A 21,573-nucleotide genomic window follows, 5' to 3' on the forward strand; every position below is an offset into this window, starting at 1 on the left:
GGTCGTATATTTCAATTTTGTTGTTTTCCCCAACGGAATATCTTTTATCGTTGAGGACACGTCAAACGCTCACCATTGGTAACACAAATTTTAAGAAGAATATGATAAAATACAATTGTATTGCTTTGTTTCGTAAAGAATTCGCTTTACTCCTGCGCATGCGTAGACAGCATTGTCTGTCGTGACGTGTTCGGCGGTATTCCCGGAAGTGTGTCGCTCTCTGGTACGCCGCCGCTCCCTCATCGCGCCATTGAGAAGTTAGGGAAGCTCACTACAACATATAGACTCGTCGTACCCGCAAGTCCACGGTAAGTTTACACAACAGAAGTGTTTTAAAGATAGCATATTTTACACGGTGAAAAACTCCCGTGGCGTTGTCGTTGGCGGTGTTTCCCCGTGTAGTTTTGCATCTTTCGTAGCTCGGCAGCTATGGCAGGTTGACACAAGACAGCAAGTTGATGCATGCATTTCCTGCCTGCTGCACTAACTACGTTTACAGGGTTTTATGAACGCAATCAATGAGAAATATAATATGTTTCGAATTGTATGACTTAAACTGAAGGTTATCTGTCCTTAGGTCCGATTTATACCACATTCTGGCCACAACAGTCTTTTCTGAATTGATTATCAGGCGTTGTCTGATAGCCTGTGGCTGAACATCAAAGTTAACGACAATTTCTAAATGCTTTTATCACTTTTCTTTTTCATCCACTAGATTTAGATTTAGTTGGTTTTTAGCATCTGTGTGTTTTCTTGAAAAGTCCATGTTTTGACAATGTTTTGTGATGGTTTTGTTAGTTGGAAATTTAGAGCTAGCAAGTTTCTGTTTTGAATGAACCCACCAACCAATTTTCCTAAAATAAATTTCTTACTGTCGAATGAAACACCGTTTTGTAAAGGTTGGTTTTGACGTGAGAATAAAGGGCCAAGGAGTCTGAGACAATTTCCTCAACTTGTATCCTCTGCTGCAGAAATCGCACGGATAAACGTTCGCGACGCATAATCGATTATCTTGGTGTACATATTTGTGATCTGTGATGTGAAATATTGGATGGAAAGCTTTTTTTTTTATTCCTGCTTCTTGATATTATACTTGATTAGCAACGTTAGCCTGCTAGCATGAGGAGGAACTTCCTGGATCAAAGCTGTAAGTTTGGTCGGTAAATCGGAAGAAAAAAATCTTTTTGCGAATGTGCTGTATCTGTTTTTCTATTTTCCTTCATTCCTCCGATTAGTTTTGCGTTGGTTATGAAACTGTCAACAGATTAAATGGTATGGGAAAAATATGTCATGCTGAGAGCGACATGAGGCTAACACCCTTTGTTGTGAATTTTTCTTTCTACGTTTCGTTTCCTTTTTTTATTAAATCCCGTTTAATTTAATCGCGCCTGGCACCGGAAAAGTCGACCTTGATCTGGCGCTAAATGCTCTTTACGCAGATTAATGCTATGATTGAGCACAAATGTAATATCATAAAGTATATATTTACACAATCATTTGATGTGTTTCGGGTATGGCCGTGTTTTAAGAAAAGCTCCCGGCTTGTTTTGCAAAACGGTCGCGTGGCTGAAGAGCCTCGACAAATCAAGGCTTCTTTCCTTCCTGTGTGGTGCGAGTGGCGCGATTTATTCTGGTTCCTTCTTTCGGCATCTGGTTTACAATTCCTACTACGGTACAGGATGTGAATTAAGTGGTGTGACGTTCACTCGTTAGGCCTAACTGATTGGCTGAAATGCAAAAACGCTTGGCGTAGGGACGAATGGTTTTATGACGACGTGTTCGGTCTTGCATGTTAATGACTGTGTTTGCACGTTTCGCGATGAATATTCATGAGCTACACCTTGGCCATAGTATGATGGGTAAAGTAGACTCAAGGGAGTTCGTCAGGGCGGTGTCTGCATACGTCTCACTGTTTAAACTTTGTCCTTAAGAATGTTGAAAAATAGCCATTGGGTTTGTTATAAAGTCATAGAAAATAGTTATAGAAAGTACATTTTAAGATGCGAGCACATTTTGTCTTGCCGTCTCTTACATTTAATTTAAGTTATGGTCATTTTTTAAGTATATTATGGTAACGTTTAATAGAATGCTATTGACGTAGCAGACATAATCAGGGTTTTTCCTGGCTCAAAATGAGGCGGAGGTGGTGCCATCCTGATCTTGTACACACATACGTAGGCCTACCGTACCTTTAAGTGGCTTACCCAAAGTGACTTTGAGTTTGACATATTAAAAGTTCTAATAAAATTAGATAAAAATGTCAATTATTAAGTTATATAAAACATTACTTTTATTCAACCAAACAGAAATGTTTCTTTATCAAATAAAGCTTTTTATCATTTTCAACTAACTTTTCAGCCCACAATAGCCAACTGAATTAACCAGTCTTACTAAATGACTAAATTCAGATCTCGCATTCTCTGTGGTTGATCTCTTATATTCGCTAGTGACTGAAAAGTTCAATAGTTTAAATGAATCGGTTCAAATGAGTCATTCGTGTGCGAGTCGTTCTGAACGGAATGTGCGTTCATACTGGCGAACTCGATGTGTACAGTATAAGATGAACGATTCAACGATCCAACTGCACAGCTAAAGACATTACAATGATGTACGTCATGTTAATTTAAGACATTTCAAGAAATTAAATGTACTTGGATGCAAAACAAACAGCCGTGAAACACAGGCTGGCTCTTGTTCTGCAACTCTTTTTAGCACCCCAGTGTGTTGATAACGAAACAGCGCCTCCACTGTGGCGTAATGTTGCAACTGCAGTTACAAATGACAGTCGGTTAAATGCATGCAGCATTTCTTGTGAAGACTCTCAACATAATTTTGGCGAGAGCCTGAGGCGGCACGACATTTGACGGAGACGGCTGCCTCCAATTTCTCTATGCAGGAAAAACCCTGGTAATTAACGTAAAAGGTATAGTTATAAAAATAAGTTTTGGGGCAGTGTGATTACAGTCTGTACCGTTTTTATACTTTTGATTATGTACAAAATAATGTATCTCATTTTACCTCATCTAGTGATGTCTAAAAAAATCTGTAGAATATGTAGAAAGAAATGAAGCAGTTTTAGGTGTTATAACCAATAAGACATTTAAATGTGATGGAGAAGTCACTCTGTCCTGCATGACCACAAATTAATATTTCAGCTGAAATGAAAGAAGGATGTCTTGTATTGTATTATGTAAACATGCTTGTACTTACTGAACTTACTTACTTACTGTGCACTGCAGTACACTGGGTGCTTTTAAAATAGATTTGAAAAGGACTTGTTTTAGTCAGAATTTGAGACATTAGATGAGTAATAGAATTAAATTTCCCCTTGTAAAACCTTTTAGTTTGACACAGCAGCAGTCAGACAGACTTCAAAGAGAATGTACCTCTGAGAAGCCACATAAAGGTCACTTTTGTTGTGCCCATTGCATTGAAGTTGGGTCACTGATGTGACCACCTTTATAAGTGCTCTCAGTGGCATTCATGGCTTTTATTGACCTTAGTCAAGGTAGTCACTGGCTGGATATAGCTAAAAGATCAAATTGCATATCGTTAACAAAATTCTTTGTATTTTTATATTTATGTGCTATATTTGAAAAGGCTTTATTTTTTCATTCTAAGTAGGGCTGAGCGATGTCTACCAAATTGGCATCGGACGATGCGATTCACTGTTTCCTTTCACTTTCTACGTCCGGCTCAGTCTCGTGCACCAAATCATACTCAACCGCGGATGCGCGTGAATGGACGAGCTCGACACATGCGCATAATGTCATAATGTGGACTCTACATTTGTCTTGGGAATGTGCTGTACGCGTAAGCGGACGAGATGTGCGGATGACGACGGATCCTCCTGATGACGAAAGTTGCGTCATGCAGGGGAATCACGATGCCGGCCCAACATCGTGATGGCCGTCAGTCATTGGCGATGGACGATGTCATCGTCTATCGGCCCAACCCTAATTTATTTCTAACCTTACAATTCTAACTTAATTGCAAGGAATCTTATTGCTTTATCTAAACAAATAAATCATAATTTTATTTAGTGTTGTCACAATACCATATTTCGGTACTAAACTTGACGATACTTGCATTTCCCGCTATCATTTTGAGCGCTGTTGAACAGATTATGAAAGACCACTGATTGGCTATTGTGTTTCCAAGGTCATCGGATATGTCTTTGAATGGCTCCTTACTGAGCGCTTGCGCAACTAAACCTGGAAGCGCTTGAAATGATCATTGCATCGCACTCTCTACCGAGCGCTTACACAGATACACACAGAAGCGTTTGATTTTTACTTTGATAGACTTTCAAACGCTTCCGTGTTTGGCTGCGCAAGCACTCGGTAAGGAGCCATTCAAAGACATATCCGATGACCTTTGAAACACAATAGCCAATCAGATGTCTTTCATAATCTGTTCAACAGCGCTCAAAATGATAGCGGGAAATGCAAGTATCGTCACATTTAATACCGACTGGTACCGAAGTTTGGTATCGTGACTAGGGTTGGGAATCGTTTCAATTTTATCGATTCCAATTCTGATTCTGCTTATCGATTTCGATTCTTATCGATTCCCAGTTTCGATTCCACAGTTGAAGTAAAACATTTAGATATCAACCTGTATGGTCATTTAGCCTGCTTATTGACTTGTTTGCAAAATATATATATATATATATATTTATGAGCACCGTTTTGTGTATATTTACACATAGAAACACCTTTTCTGATTTATTACAATTTGTATTATCATAGTTGAACTACAAAATGGTTAAACTGCAGTTACTATAATGCAACTATGGTTAATTTGTGATTCATGTGCTTTAATGCAAATTCTATAGCTAAACTATGCTTACTATAGTAAAAAATATTGATAATTTTCATAAGGGCTTTTATTGAGATATCAGCAGATCATGCAACGCATGTACTTTTCTGAAAATATGCACACAGGAATTGATAAGAGGAATTCAAATTTTAATCTCCAGTATCCGATTCCTATTCCTTTCGATTCCGATTCCTAGCCTTTCGATTCCGATTCCAAATTGGAATTGATTTTCGATTCGCAACCCTAATCGTGACAACACTAATTTTATTTATGTACCAGTATAAGAATACAGTAATAAGCTGTAACGTTTACTTAACCATACCTTGCAAAAATCATTTTACTTCATGGAAAATTTCAGGGTTAATGTTATGGCCTTGCATTTTATTTATGCGAGTCAATGACAGTTAGCTTGCAGTAAAACGTATTGTTATATTGCTATTCTTTATGCGGAAGAGATCTGGCGCAGGAAGCTGATGAAACAGGAAGTGGGGAGAATACAAAGAAGCATCACAGCATGTACACATCCACTATATGGTGTAGTTTAAGTCTTGCTTTTGTAGTTTTCTATGTTAAAAGATGTTTGGCTATGGTGCACTCCCAACACCACAGTGTTTGACCTAGCATGTTCATGACAAGAGCCAAGGCTGGGCGGGCCTTCATGAAGTGGGGCCGATATGATCCATTCCTGTCACCTCTCTGCTCTTTTCTGTCTTTTCTCAAGCTTTCTACAGCGCAAGGCCCTTAGAGCCCATGAATGCAAATACAGCAAAGTCTTGACAATCTGTCTGCTTTTCTTAGACACAGCTGACCTTTGATTAAACAAAAGATGCAACTTTGAGATTTAGGCTTTCTAGTTTTTCTACACCCCCTCCACCCACTATAGAGCTCCTCTCTTGTCATGTTTCTCATCAGTAGAGCCGATCCTGAAATTTACATTGCAAACACCAGTAATGACAATGCTGCTGACCCATCTGTGATGCACGGGATGTTGTGGTTTGTAGAGTAAGTATAAAGGGCTCATGGCTGTTGCTAGGGAAGTCTGAATCTGAGAAGCCAACTTCATTGACCTGCTTTCAGTGACATGGTTTGCTCTACATTGCATAATTTATTTTAGTAAACAGTCGGTCAGCCTATGCATTAAAATGATCAGTTAAATGGGCAGTTTACCCAAAAATAAAATGGTTAGTGGTGGTCAAGAAATGTTTGGTTACAAGTATTCTTCTGAATATCTTTCTCTGTGTTCATCAGAACAAAGACATTTATACAGATTTGGGACAACTTGAGGGTGAGTAAATGATGACAGAACTTTTATTTTTGGGTGAACTGTTACTTTAACTTTAAGGGGACCATTTTTTTGGTATATGTCTAGGGCTGTGACGGTGGCAGTTTTTTACCACCGCGGTGGTAATAGACAAATCGGGTGCGGTGGTTGAGAAATATATATTATTTATATAAATAATACTTATATTATTATATTTGCGTGTAGCAACCACATGACGAGTGGAAGAGAAATATAGACCTTATTTAAATACTTGAAATTGTTAAATAATTGAAATATGATATCTGAAATAAATGAGGATGAAACATCCGTCAATGTTTAACGCGCAAATCCATCAGTGAAACGGCACACTACATCATATAAAACATTTAAATAAACATCAGTAAATAATGAAAACTTAAATGATATATGAAAGATAAATACTAAATAAAAAAGCTCTTGTTGCAGTAACTTCAGTCAGTGGCGTATTAACCCTTACAGTCCTTAACAATTCCATTTGAAACAAACTGTTTAAACCTACATTGCCATAAAAACTTTACTTTTTCCTACTCGTTGATGTGAAACTTACTTGTTGACATTGTCCAGATTAAAATGTGTACAGCTGCACTAAATGCACGTTCAGAAGATGTGCACAGGAGCGCATGAAGAGATGTCTCTCCGCAACCGCGGCAAAACCTGCGCGCGCTCCGACACTAAGCAAGCGGGTCATAGCCAGTTTTGATTTTACGTATTTGTTCATTTCACAACAAGATCCATTGCAAAACCCGCAGAACAACCTGGGTTTTGCCGTGCAGGCCTGCGCTCGAACGCACCAACGGAAACGTTATGCCAATAATTTCTGTTAATTTAAAATCTTTTAAATAAAACCATCCACAACTGAAAGGCTACAACTAGCAATCGTTATCGCAACTCTCATATTTATTACACCTATATTTGTCAGAGTGATGTGCACTACCACCGGTGGCATGGCACTTTACCATCGCGGTGGTGCGGTTGTTACGGCAACCGTCACAGCCCTATATATGTCCTCAAACCAGATGTGCAAAGTTCTGATCAGCCAGTAGGCATCATTGACATGGCTGTTCGTGGATTTGTCAAACATTAAAGTGATAGTTTACCCAAAAATGATCTCATCCCCATTTGCCATAGTAGGGAAAATAAATACTATGGGAGTCAAAGGGAGACAAGATCTGTTTGGTTACTGACATTATTCCAAATATCTTTCTCTGTGTTCATCAGAACAAAGACATTTATACAGGTTTGGAACAATCTGAGGGTGAGTAAATGATGACAGAATTTTCATTTTTGGGTGAACTATCCCTTTAAAAGGCATAAAATTGACATTCATTTCTGTCAAAATGTCATTGGCCAGGCACAAATGAATTCACCCTCTGATATAAAGGTGACGCGCTTTGTTTTTTCCACAACTGTTGTGTTTGTTTCCTTTTCTTATTCTGGAAAAGGACATTAAAGGGATATTTCCGAGGCAAAGCAAAATTATATTGTTTTACTCACCCTCAAGGCATCCTAGGTGTATATGTCTTTCTTCTTTCACACGAATACAGACAGCGTTATAATACCATTTATATTCCATTTATCCTGGCTTTTCCAAGCTTTAGAATGGTAGTGAATGGCGTATGAGATTTTGCAACTTCAAAAACTGCATCCATCGATCAAAGAACTGCTCGTGAATCGATGCATTTGTTAAAGAGAAATAACGGAAGTTAGACATTATTGTTAATAAAGTTGTAAATATGGATATTTGCCTTATACAAATGAATCGATTCGTTTCAAAATGCCTTTATCAACCCCATGGAGCCGTGTCGAGCAGTTCTTTGACCGATGGATGCACTTTTTGGAGCTTCAAGAGCTTTAAAATAGTTTGATAAATTTGTTCCAGGGTGCAGCTTTAGTGTAGCATTAGCCTAACAACATGCTAATGGCAAATCCTTGCAATTGATTGTGTTAGTTCTTGAATGTGCTTTGCTTGTGCTTTACTGCAGTTTTCTCTCTTTGATTTTCTCAAGGAAACAGCGATTGGAAAAGAATAGACTGTTTCTAGCACAAGTATTACCTCGCTTCCAGGGAGAGTCGAGGAAGGACATTAACAAAGTTCCTCTTGTTTACATTGGAATTCTCCAGGCCGTCTTCATTGTACGTGTCACCTCAGACCCATGTTTTCTAGAGTTTACTATGTTGTGAGGTTCAAACAGTTGATGTGTTACCACCCACAGACATTGCCCATTACCGTAGCGTGAAACCCTGGGGTGTTAAAGTGTTCCCTTACTGACTCATCCACCTAATTACATTCGGTCTTCTTGGGCTTTGGCAAAACAAAGTAAATGCTCAGTACTGCAGTGGTTACACATGACCTCACAACTGACCTATCGGTAAGCCCCTCCCCTCGAATGCAGATGAGCCAATGGCAGTTGAATATGAGTTGCACGGGGACCGGAACTCGGACAACTTTGGGTTTCAGCGTCATCGAGAAATATTGTAAGATCCGAAGCTCTCAGCGGTTTTATGGTGTTTATGCAACAAAAATGATAAAACGATGTGCCTGGGGTACTTGTAACACTAATTCCAGGTGTCCTGGGAGGATGAGGAATGAAATTTATTTTATTAAATTTCCTAAACCCACACAAAAAGAGCTAAATGTAGGCGCAGTAACCCGATTCAACTCCAATCCCAGTGAAGACAAAAACGTATATTGTCTGGTTGTCATACTTTCTCCAAGTTACAGTTTTGTAATCTCTGGCTAAAGCTAGTTAAGTTAGTGAGTCCATGCTAATGAACAAACACCATCCCGGGCCTATATGACTTTATATATAGACTCTATCATATTTAAACGGGTTATATGGCGCTAACACATGCTTTTCTGTGTCTTTGGTGTGTTATAAATTGCCCATGCATGTATGTACAAATGCTTTGGAACCTGATGTTTCAGATATGGTAAGAAGCGTTACATTTCTGTCACACGCTTGTAATATTCGACCAATCACTACGCACTGGTTAACTGGCCAATCATAGCACACCTCGCTTTTCAGAGCCATGAGCTTTGTTAAAAATCTGTGCGTTTCAGAGAGTCGGGGTAAAGAGGAGATACAAACATGCACGGTATGTGGAAAATACAGCGTTTTTTAAAGCCAGCACTTCCTTGCTTCACATGTCTAATGGGAATGCAAATTGATGTCTTTCTTCACATATTCATGCATGTACTTATTGGGCTGTTTTTCAATCCATCACAAATTGTTGAATTACTATTGAAGGTGCAATGTGGAGATTTTAGCGGCATCTAGTGGTGAGGTTGTGAATTGCAACCAATGGCCCACACCGCCCCTCCCTTTTGAAGCAATATGGTGGCTGACTCAGGACAACGATGTCATCACGTTTTTGCTTCTTTGTTGGTAACTTAGTTACGATTCTAAAGTAATAAAACATAACGCTTCATTATGTAAGGTTTTTATACACCTCTGAACTCATAGTTCTGCATATTGCATTTCTGTCAATAGATCCTCACACATTGCACCTTTAAATATGTCACATTCAAAGTGTCACAGTCTTTGTTGTCCTCAGTTAACTTCAGAATCTCTGGAGGATGCTGTTTGTCAAGGAAATCCTCTTTACCTGGCTCAGTTTGGCATCCCAACACTTTTACGGACACAGGCCCCCTTTAATTAGCCCTAATCCCGTCCTGATAATCGTATCAGAGTTATTGTTGCTCAGTAACGGGCATAATCGCAGGCTTTGTAACCCCTTGACATGTTAACGTGTTAGTCTTTCTTAGGCATCCTCAGTGATATCAGCACTTTATAATCCCCAATTAGAATGACTTGGCCCACGCCAAACAGAGTGGACAGGAAAGTGGGAGGAGCAGATGTCAAGCTCAATTCCTCTCCACGGTCAAGAGCACGGACTGGCAGTGACAGCTCACGCTCCCTGTTTCGAACCCTCAGTAAAATAATACAAACACTCTACCCACGTTTATGAAATAAATAACATTGTTACAAGTGTACTTAATGGCTCGGCCATCTCGCTCAGCTGTGTGAAATTACCCTGCACTCCCTCCTGCGTATTAACGACATGGAGACGACTGCCAAGTAGCTAACAATGTTTGTACGGGTTTATTCTGTTGGCAGCGGCTCCTGAGGGCCCATCCACTAAAGTGATGTAATCTGGGCATGAATGGTTTCAGATGAATTGGGCTTGCGGCAGGCTCTTGTTTTCATGTTTTCCTGATTCTTTAGCAGAAACACATTGTAGTTTGTCAGACTTAATTAATTTAGCCAGCCAAAGAAGGGAAATGAGCTGCTGTTATTATGCACTTGTAGTTTCATACGCTACTTCTCTCAGGCGTGTAGATTCTTGACTGATGCGTGCTTTACAGAAAGCTTTCATAGTCCATTGCCATTTAAATTAACAAATGAATCAGTTGTTTTTATTAGCACAAAAAGCATGTGTAGGACTTTTGTCCACCCTCTCTCTGATCCTTAAATTTAAACAAGGTCACCCATTCTTAGGTTGAATGTGTTGCAAAGATACTAGTTTTATTTTAATGGTTTTCAAGTTAATTTGAGTTGACGTTTTAGCAGTTCTATGTGCTTTTATCATTTTAGTATTTATTTGTTTTCATATTGCTATTTAGATTTAATCTATTTTTCTATTTAAGGTATCGATAATATATATGATATTAATTTCTTTTCATGTTGTAATTTTAGTGGCTCAACTTATTTTAGTTTATTGCTAAATATAAACAATTCTAATTTCAACTAATATTAAGGCTTATATTGAAGAAATGTTACAAATTAATCACAAGATTTTTCTATAATTACTTGTGGTTAGTTTTACATAACATTCATGTTTTTAAATATGCTTTAATATTGTAATAATTTCACATTTTATTCCAAATGAGTGTATAAACGACATATTAAGACTTCATATTTATGTAATGGCATCATTTCATGGATGAAAACCAGTATTACTGATATCAGTACTGCTACTGATGTCTCTTTGAAATTTATATATTCTTTCTTAATTTTCACATTAATTATAGCCATTCAGTTTTGCAGTTTTAATTCAATCTTTTAGGAGCTATCAATTTTAATATTTATTAGGCTTTAAAATAACTTTTAGGTGAATTTTAAACAATCTTTACATAAGTTCATTGTCCATATGATACCTGTTCTCTTACAACCTATCATTATCATAGTGTATGAGGAAATACACAGAAACTATTCTCAAACACTTTACATTCATCGAGAGTTAGGAAGCATTCTAGGTTGTTGCGTGTGAAAGTTTGATCAGTAGAACTTCTGTTTTGTCAGAATTTAATAGCAGGAAGTTGCTAACCATAGTAGGAAGTTTTTATTTTAGAAATGGTTTCTATTTCTGCGACGTCGCGGCTGACAGCTCCGCCCACACAACAGTCTCATTCGATGTAAATTCTGCACCTCATGAATATTAATCGCCAAACATGGATGAGGACAGGCTATATACGTTTGATTACATTCGTTTAGATTCTAAAATCATATCATAGCGTCCGGTGTAATGCCCGCCTACATTCCATTTACGACACTGCGCGCGGTAGACCAATCACAGCAGACAGGACCATCTGACCAATTGGATCAGAGAGGGCTGACAGAAAGTAGGGGATTCGACAGATGAATCGCTGAACGAATAATTTGAGAGTCAGTCATAAGAACTGCCTATTATTAGAAAATGAAAGCGTTTTCATACCGTGTATGTATGTAAACTTGTTGTTGGACACTCCATAAACCAAAGTAGGACCTTAAAAATCACAAAATATTTACTCTTTGAAAAAAAATGTATGTCCCTTTTTATGAACATTGAAAACCATTATTTGTTTTTCTCACCTCTCTTTGAAACACACCCGTTGGATCAGTGTATCAAAAGACAGTGTCATGGGAGTGCAGAGGTCCAGAATGGAAAAAGCAGTGGAGCGTTATCTACGTTACAGATTGGACTCAGCCCAACCAATGCACTGCCAAGACTAAGAAAAGCAAAGTCCATTCTGAAGTTTTCTCTAGAATCTCACTCTGTTTTATTGACCATTTTATGACTTAAGACCTTTTTGCCATTTTAACAATTATGGAACAGGAAACAATAGGGACGAAGAGGTGAATGTGCTGAATTTAAACTAGTTTTCCCCGTACTGGTGCCGGTCCAAGTACATTCATCTAGGACCAGGCCATGTCTCGTGAATCAGTAATGCGGTGTGCTCAAAGAGGGAGAAGTTTGGCTGTCTACAGATGTTTTATGCAAACAACATCTGTCTTTAATATACAACATCTAAAGGCTGGTGTACTACACCGTGAGCTGAGAAGCTTCATTCGTTCGCTGGGTCTTCATATGTGGTCCTCATTACATCTGTTTGTAACATAGGCTGGCAGATCTTAACACTATGTTTGAAACGATTTGCCTGATTTATAGCAGAATGTTTATGCTGCTGGTGGCCAAGTAGATTTTCTCAGTTTGAGGAGTCTAACAAAGCTGTGTGGCTGCAAATCCGAAATAAACAACTGGCACTTTCATGTCCCACCACTGGTCCCGTTAAAAGAACAATACGGCGTTTTTAGGAGGATCTATTGACAGAAATACAATATAATATACAAAATTATTTCTTCAGAGGTGTATAAAGACCTTACGTAATGAACCATCAAGTTTGTAATACCTTAGAATAAGATGTTTATATCTACATACAGAGCGGGCCTACATACATTGAATTCGCCGCCGTGTTTTGTACAGCAGCCCTAAACGGACAAGCAACTCAACAACGCGCGTTTTCTGTTCCTCTCCGCTGCGGTATCGTGGTGAAACGGATCGTGGGATGATCTGTTATCCATACGGATCGTGCTCTCTGGTGCGGAACGCATGTGACCCGCGGATCGTGCTCTCTGGTGCGGAACGCATGTGACCCGCGGATCATGCTCTCTGGTGCGGAACGCATGTGACCCGCGGATTAACTGAAAGTTTATTCATCATTGAGTAAAAGAGTAAAACGCACTCTCGCTCGCTCCAGTTTCAGCTCCAGCGCGCTCTCTCTCTCTCCAGTATCTGGATGAGTACAATATTAAAGCGGTTCCAGATAAACAATGACGCTCATAACTGCTCCGTCACACAGCTAATATTACAACAACAACATATCTTGGTATGCTAGTATGTTACTCACGTACTGATCCGAATCAAAGCAACCTCCTCGGGGATGATTTTAAGACGATCTTTCTCTCAAACGTCTCTCTGCTGGAAAGTATCTCCATAGATATCTGTGAGTATCTCTGCTAAAAGACTTAGTCCTAACGTGTCTCTGCTGTAAAGTCTTAATTATATTAACACGGGTCCTAGCTCCTGCCTGACTTTTATCCTTCTTTTTATACTTAAAATCCACAAACCTTTTATTTTATGTAATACATAAGATATCACTCTTTCTACAGTCTTTCTAATAACCGCATCATCTCTTCCCTGCGTCAACATGAAAACGACATCTTTTTGTACTGTCGTGTTTTTGTACACCGTCGTGTTTGGACTGAGCGATTCGTTGCAAATCGTATAATACAACGCTAGTGGCCGCTGTTAATCAATAACTGCGCCTTTAAATGGATACTTCATCTAAAAATGAAAATTCTGTCTTCATTTACTCACCTCCAAGTTGTTCCAAATCTGTATAAATGTCTTTGTTCTGATGAACACAGAGAAAGATATTTGGAAGAATGCGTATAACCAAACAGAATTTTCCCCCCATTGACTCCCATAGTAGGAAAAATACAATGGTAGTCAAAAGTGCCCCAGAACTGTTTGCTGTCCTACATTCTTCAAAATGTTTTCTTTTGTGTTCAACAGAACAAAAATAAAATAGATAAAGTAATTTTTCCTACTATGGGAGTCAATGGGGGGCAAGATCTGTTTGGTTACAAGCATTCTTCCAAATATCTTTCTCTGTGTTCATCAGAACAAAGACATTTATACAGATTTGTAACGAATCGAAGGTGAGTAAATGACAGAATTTTCATTTTTGGGTGAACTGTTCCTTTAAATGAAATATTACAGACACAATCACCATGCTTTAGATGCAAGAGCTATTATATGTTAAATTCCACCTTTCTTCCTTCTCAACTTTATACAGACTGTAGAATTATACAAGATTCTCACAATTTTGTAAACCTTACTAGCTTATTTGTCAAGGTGAAACTGGATTGATCTTTTATAGATGCATTAAAGCGTTTTTAAGAGTGATTCACTTTTGTTTCAAGGGTGATTTTGTGTTAAGCACGCCATAACCATGTAAGGTATTGAAAGCTCGCCGGTGGGGCATCTGAATATTATAAACATGCAGATGAAAGGAACAGGAAACTATAGAAGGTGATGTGCTGCTCAGATGTTAAGATTCAGACTTTAGTGTGCTAGGAGGAGCGAGAAGACAAGTGCACTTTTTTCAAAGCCACTGCATTGCAGCAGAAGTGTTGCATTCTCACACATTCACTGAAAGGCCACACTGGAACAAGAAATCCACACATTCATTACTTCATTTAACTGACAAAAGTTTTTACGTAGCATTTATTTTCAGAATAAATTATTTTAGTTAGTTATTTTGCTTGAATTTTTTTTATGTTGATTTGCATAGTGTTGTCATGTGGAAACAAGAGCTGATCTGCTTTCAGATCATGCAACATTCCAGATTAGTTATGAGTTTTGGTGAAAACCACCAGCATAACCAGAACTCTTTTAAAGTCCCCTCCTCTTGTCATCTCGATTGGAAATGCACTGTACTTTATTTTTACATTTACTGTCATTAATCAATCCCATGCACTGGAAGTCTTCAGGAATTTTGATTTAACTCGACACGAATTGTTCACATAGCTTTTGAACGGATAAAGTTAGTTGAACATGATTTATTCTCATTATTATACATGGAATTGACACATACTATAAGCAGAGTGTAGTATTTTGGAGGATCTACTGACAGAAATGTAATATAATATACATAACTATGTCTTCAGAGGTGCATAAAGACCTTACGTAATGAAGCGTTATGTTTTTATTACCTCAGAATGAGCTATTTCAATCTACATACACCACGGGTCCCCTTATATGGAATTCACCATGTTTCTACAGTAGCCCTAAACGGACAAACTGCTCTACAGAGCGCGTTTCGTAAATACATCTCCTTCGACAAAGAAACGAAAACGTGACGACATCTTTGTTCTGTGTCAGCCACCGTAGTGCTTCGAAAGAAGGGGGGTGGATGGAGTGAGCCATTGCTTGCAATTCACAACCTCACCACTAGATGCCGCTAAATTTCATACACCGGACCTTTATCTAAACAAAACAGAGATGTCACCAAAGTTTCATTTTTAGTTTGTTATATAGCTATATATACCTAATATAGCTGTATAGCTAATTTTACCCTTCATGGCATCTGTGAGGGGCGGTGAATTTTTTTATAACTCGTCCGTTTAAATTAAAGCTTCAAATTCTGCATAATTAAGGGCGTGGTCACTTGAGTGACAGGTGGTTTCACCAACCAGACACCTCAGCTCCACCCACGTCCTGCCTTTTTGCCCATTTTCGATTATCTGGGAGCGATGCGTGCCGCCATGATGGCGATGACTGGCTCCGCCCACTTAAGGCTTCAAAATTCCTCTTCACAAGAGAAAGACTGTTTTATGCAGTCTATGGGTATGATCAACAGTAAACACACAAGAAGAATTGATCGTGTGATGAATACAACCTAATACGTTATGAAGACTAAAGCAGTTGTTTAAAGGCATCTGCTAAACCCCTGTGTGTTTGTGCGTGTGTGTTTTCCTCCAGTTGTCAATCATGGCCGAGCAGGAGCCCACCCCAGAGCAGCTAGCCGCCATCGCCGCAGAGAATGAAGCCGCCGAGGGCGTCAACTACAAGGCACCGGCACAGAAGAGTCTTCAGGAAATCCAAGAGCTGGACAAAGACGATGAGAGCCTTCGCAAGTACAAGGAGGCTCTGCTGGGCTCTGTCGGTGTAGTCGCAGGTGTGTGTCACCCCGTTTGTAAACGGACACACAAGGTTGATGTCCTAGCACAACAACAATCTCTTTCTTATTCTCTTGAACCTGCTCCTGCACACTTCTGTCAACACGCTTTGATATTCATGTGATTAGCGTGTCTTGGCTTGTGCTTCAGCTCTCTGAAACGTGCGTTCGTGCGTGTCAAGAGGTCTGGCCGGCTGCTTAGCATAAATTACCCAGAAAGACATGATCCTAGAAAAACAGTCCTGTCAGATTGAGGGTTGGTTGACCCCCATTTATGAAAGGAATAGTTCACCCAAAAAGAAACATTTTGTCATCTTTTATTTACCCTCACGTCACTCAAAACCAGCATATGACTCTCTTCTGTGAAACGCAAACGAAGATATTTTGAGAAAAGTCTCAGCGGTTTCGTGTCCATACAATGAAAGTCAATGGGGGTCAATGTTGTTTGCTTGCCAACGTTCTTCAAAATATCTTCTTTTGTGTCCTGCAGATGAAGGAAAGTCATTCAGGAGATCTGCAATATAATTTTGCCTTGTTGATTCTTCAGCCTGGTATCTAAGTAACAGCACGGGACCTTAAATGTTGGTCCTGTTTGTCAAAATAAGCACAATTCCAGCTTGTCCAAACCGCACAGCACAAATAGGATCACCGTGTTCCGGAACCGGCAGATGATGTTGATCCAGGAATGTGTCCTACTTGTGTGAATCACGTAGACTAGAGCGCCCGAGGCTGCTGTGGTGTGCATCATCTGCCGGCAGTCTCTGAAGGGCTCACTCCAAAAAGAGGTCACATCACTAGCGTTCCCGCTACTTCACCGTTTTATCAGCAACTCGCCCTTACGCTGAAGTCCTGAACGTTGCGCTTCATCTGTTCACTTTTTTGAAGGAGCGTCAAGCAGCAGAGGCATTTCATCACTAGTCTCAGTCTCATTATTTAATGTGGAGTGACTGAAGCGGCTCTCGCAGAGACATCAGCAGAGTAACGACACTTTCTGTGCCGGCCGAAAAACTGCAGGCTGATGCTGACACTGCAACGAGAAACCCACTGAAACAATTTCCCATTAGTTACAGTAAAGGAATAGTTCGACTATAAATGCAAATGGTTTCTGTGAGATATTGTGAAAGTACATGACTTGCGAACCAGCACCATATTCCAAGTCTTCTGAAGTCGTTTAGTAGCTGTGGAATTGACGTAAAGTTGATTGGGAATTGACATAAATTGAATGAGAAATTGATGGATGAGATAGTCGTAAGTTGGGGTTAAGGTTATCAAATGGGTATCAAAGTCTTTTCCTCTCTTTCTGTGAATCTTTAAAATCGCTCGCATAATAACATCACACTAGATTCAAAGTAATTCATGCAATTTGTTCTCAGTTGTCTCGTGACTGATTGTGGTTATAAACCGAATGGAAAACAACCCGATTTTCAGTGTAACTTCAGAAGATTTGAGGTCGTGTTATATGGGTCACTTCAATGCTGCAGTTTCTTTCATTTTGGGAATTGAACTGTTTCTAGGACAGTTTTGGGTTGGGTCCTGTCTCCAGTTTGATCATATAATCTGAAAGAATGCTGTTTCATTATATAAAAACCGTTATTTATGCTCCATAGTGTGAAAGGCAACACTAATAGAAACGTTGTGTAGTCAACTCGTGTAAACAACCGAAGTGATGTGTTTTATCCTGATGCAAATTCATGCAAGGGTAGTCAGTGATGGTTGTTTGCTAGCTGTCATTTAGCCGATGATTGTTGTCCAAAGCAACTTACACAGATTTTGTTAAATGGAGATGTGAAGCCGAGCTAATGCGAACCGTTACATTAAAGGTGCCATGGGCTGTTCCGGGAACAGTGCTAATGTCTGCAAAGCACTGACGTTACATTATGCCATCATGCAACACATTTCTGTTACGTACTAATATTTCATTGTGGTTTTAGTTCTATGAAAAAATTGAATGAAAATGTCTAGCAGATCTACAAGAACCACCTTTGCAAGATCCATCCGTTTTTTTTTAAGTGATTGTGTTGTGGTGGTACATTTGACCAGTTTTACCATACTTTAGTTACAATATATACAAAAATGCAGGCACTACAGCGCCCCCTAGTGTCTTCTATAGAGATGTGCAATAATTGCGATGATCTGAAACCACAGTGCTTAGTTTTTTTTTATATGAGAGAGACCGAAAATTGTATTAAACAAACAAACAAGCAGGGTGATTGTTCTGTTATTACAAACTTGGTGGGTGGGTTTATTTGGGCTGCTTCTCTTGGGCTTTTAGTCTTTTAATATAGCTTGGTTGACCATCACCACAGAGATGAGGTATGTGAGGTATCCAGCATTTTTTCTCAGACATGTTTATTTGTTCTTTATCAGATCCCAAAGCTCCCAACGTCCAGGTGACACGGCTAACTCTTATGTGTGACACAGCCCCCGCCCCCCTGACCCTTGACCTGCAAGGTGAGTAGAGATGTTGTTACATTAATTAAACACATTAAAATGCCAAAGTACTCTGGTATTTACTCTGTAATCATGTGACGGATGCTGTAAAGAGAAACTGAACGGTCTGTGGTTGTTTCTCAGTAATGCATTTGTAAATATTGGTCAGTGTTATTTCTGTTAGCTAATGAGACGGGACATAAACGTGTGGGAAGACTTAAAGTTCCCCTCTCATGACCAAATAGAGCCCAACAGTTGAGTTGAACACATTCAGAGCAAGAGGTGGACAGAGAGAGAGAATGTGTGTGCGCCATCTGCTGGGTACATGCTTAAACTGCACCCTGCTGCCATTGCCACGCCAAACACATGTACATGTGTCAATACCAAGTGAATCTACAGGATTTACCGACCCATTGTATTTTGCTTTATTTGATTAAATAACTTGTTAGTGTTTTTTTTCTTTGCAAATGCTGTGCATGTGGAAATGCATTATGATTTTATTACACCGCCATTCAAAGGAAGGTTTCCTAAGGTGTTTTTGTATATTTGTGATGCCCTCAGGAGATCTGGAGGCTTTTAAGAAGCAGTCTTTTGTGCTGAAGGAAGGTGTGGAGTACAGGATAAAGATCAACTTCAAGGTTAGCTTATGGCATACCTGACACCAGTCAGTGAGTTTTTTACAATATAATGTTCAGCCACCTGGTTGTTAAAGTGATAGTTCTCCCAAAAATGAAAATTCTGTCATCATTTACTCACCCTGGAAACTACATTGTGAGAAACAATACGATAAAGCTGTAAATAACACATCTGCACATTCATTTAAACAATTATTTGTTGTTTTTTGTCTATATTTTTTCACTTTTGTATATAGTGCATTTTTGTTATTACTTAATTTTCATTTTTTTCCATCTTAATGTATATATAATGTATATATCTCTTTCATCTATGTTTGCACCATGTGTACACTTTCTTCTGCACTAAGTTCCTGTCGCCAAATCAAATTCCTTGTGCGTGTAAACATACTTGGTAATAAAGCTCCTTCTGATTCTGATGTCATTTCATATTTCATATTCCGATGAACAGAGAGAAAGATATCTGGAAGAATGTTAGTCATTTTCAGTTCCGGGACATCATTGACTACCATAGTAGGAAGAATTAAATGGTAGTTAAAGGAGCTCCAGAACTCTTTGTTTTCCTAAATTCTTCAAAATATCGCATTGTGTTCAACAGAACAAAAAAAATACAATATTTTTTTCCTACTATGGTAGTCAATGATGTCCCAGAACTGAAAATTGCTAACATTCTTCCAAATATCTTTCTGTGTTCATTGGAACAAAGACATTTATACAGGTTTGAAACAACCTGTATAAAAAAGAAAATGATGACAGATTTTTGGATGAACTATCCCTTTAATATGAAATAAACCCTGACAGGCCGATCGGGACCCCAACGTGAAAGGTTCACAAGTGTTATGTAAACGTTTAGTTTTAAAATTTACATTTGAAAGAAATGGTAATGTGTTAAAGAATCCCTGCTGTTTAAGCGTTTTTGCACAGTTATCAGTTACGTCGACATCATTTTTACATTCCACTGACTTTGAATTGACTGCAATGCTTATGAGGTTAGTAATGACTGTCAGAAACACAGGTCACATGATGCCACTTGCATTTTGGGTAGTAAAATGCAACTTCTCTACACTCTTATTTACATACATTTTTCACTATGTCACCGTTTTAATCCATGTTGAACACATAAAAAGTCAACAAAAAAAAAAAACAGATAAAACCGACAGTTTCTCCCATTTATACTTGTATTCTTCAATCTGAAAAAGCACCACAATGCGTCAGAAACAGTGTTGGGTAAATTACTCTGAAAAAGTAATTAATTACTAGTTACTAATTACATATTCAGTCGAGTAACTAGATTACTGTACAAATTACTCTCGCCAAAAAGTATTTAATTACTTATTACTAATTCCTTTCTATGTCCTACATCAACCTTGATTAAGTGATTCAAGGATAGACACAAAACTACTCTTAATTCAAATAAATCTACATAAAGTAATCGTATTAACTGACTAGTATTACAAATGTGAGAAAGATACATTAATGCATGCATTTTAAAGTTAGACTTTGCATTTTAATGTCAATTCCACTGTTGTATACATTACACAGTATTTAATTCAATTACATCTTAAGTAACTGTAATTAAATTACAGAAAAAATAAGAGTAATCCCTTACTTTACTTTTTAAGGGAAAGTAATTAAATTACAGTAACTAATTACTTGGTAACTAGTTACACCCAACACCGGTCAGAAATAAGATGAACTGAATTTCAGTTGTGCTTCACGATGTCATTAAAACCGACGTGTATTCATCCGTTTACAGGTAAACAGGGATATCGTCTCGGGATTGAAGTATGTACAGCAGACCTTTAGGAAAGGAGTGAAGAGTAAGTCCAACTTTAATACTTTTAGAAGCCTTCAAAATTGGAGGAGTGTGAAAAATGTCAATCTCAGACAAAGCTTTTCAGGTCATACACCAACCTGGAACTTAAGGACAAACAGGAGTTATTCTTACCTTCGAAAATGATACCTGTTTTTTTGTGACATTTTTATGACAATTAAGGAATTTCTTCCCTTCAAAATATCATGTGAAAAATGCTAACCTTCAGCCTCTTCACTCATGTTTCTTGTGTTCAGTTGACAAGTCGGACTACATGGTGGGCAGCTACGGGCCTCGACCGAACGAGTACGAGTTCCTGACACCTTTAGAGGAGGCGCCCAAAGGCATGCTGGCCCGCGGCACATACAACATGAAATCTAAGTTCACCGACGACGACAAACACGACCACCTGTCCTGGGAATGGAACCTCAACATCAAGAAGGAGTGGAAAGATTGAGCCGTTTCCAAGCCCTGACCATTTTCCTTCCTGTCATCCTCCTTATTCCTCCCTTCCTCTCCAATCTTCTCTAGCCCTCCCCTACACCTTTACATCGTCATCATTCATCACCACCAT

The 21,573-nt window shown here is 38.8% G+C and overlaps 1 protein-coding gene across 1 annotated transcript; it reads left to right on the forward strand.

Annotated features, from left to right (window-relative positions):
* The first annotated feature begins 188 nt into the window (after nucleotides 1-188).
* arhgdia (Rho GDP dissociation inhibitor (GDI) alpha) lies at nucleotides 189-21,571 on the forward strand. The gene is made up of 6 exons (XM_057345642.1): nucleotides 189-308; nucleotides 15,929-16,124; nucleotides 18,492-18,575; nucleotides 19,116-19,192; nucleotides 20,943-21,006; nucleotides 21,257-21,571. The coding sequence occupies exons 2-6, from the start codon at nucleotides 15,938-15,940 to the stop codon at nucleotides 21,454-21,456; spliced, it is 612 nt and encodes a 203-aa protein (XP_057201625.1). The 5' UTR covers nucleotides 189-308; nucleotides 15,929-15,937; the 3' UTR covers nucleotides 21,457-21,571.
* Nucleotides 21,572-21,573: the final 2 nt, after the last annotated feature.

The sequence above is a fragment of the Triplophysa rosa genome, linkage group LG11, assembly GCF_024868665.1.
Source record: "Triplophysa rosa linkage group LG11, Trosa_1v2, whole genome shotgun sequence".
Classification (NCBI taxonomy): domain Eukaryota; kingdom Metazoa; phylum Chordata; class Actinopteri; order Cypriniformes; family Nemacheilidae; genus Triplophysa; species Triplophysa rosa.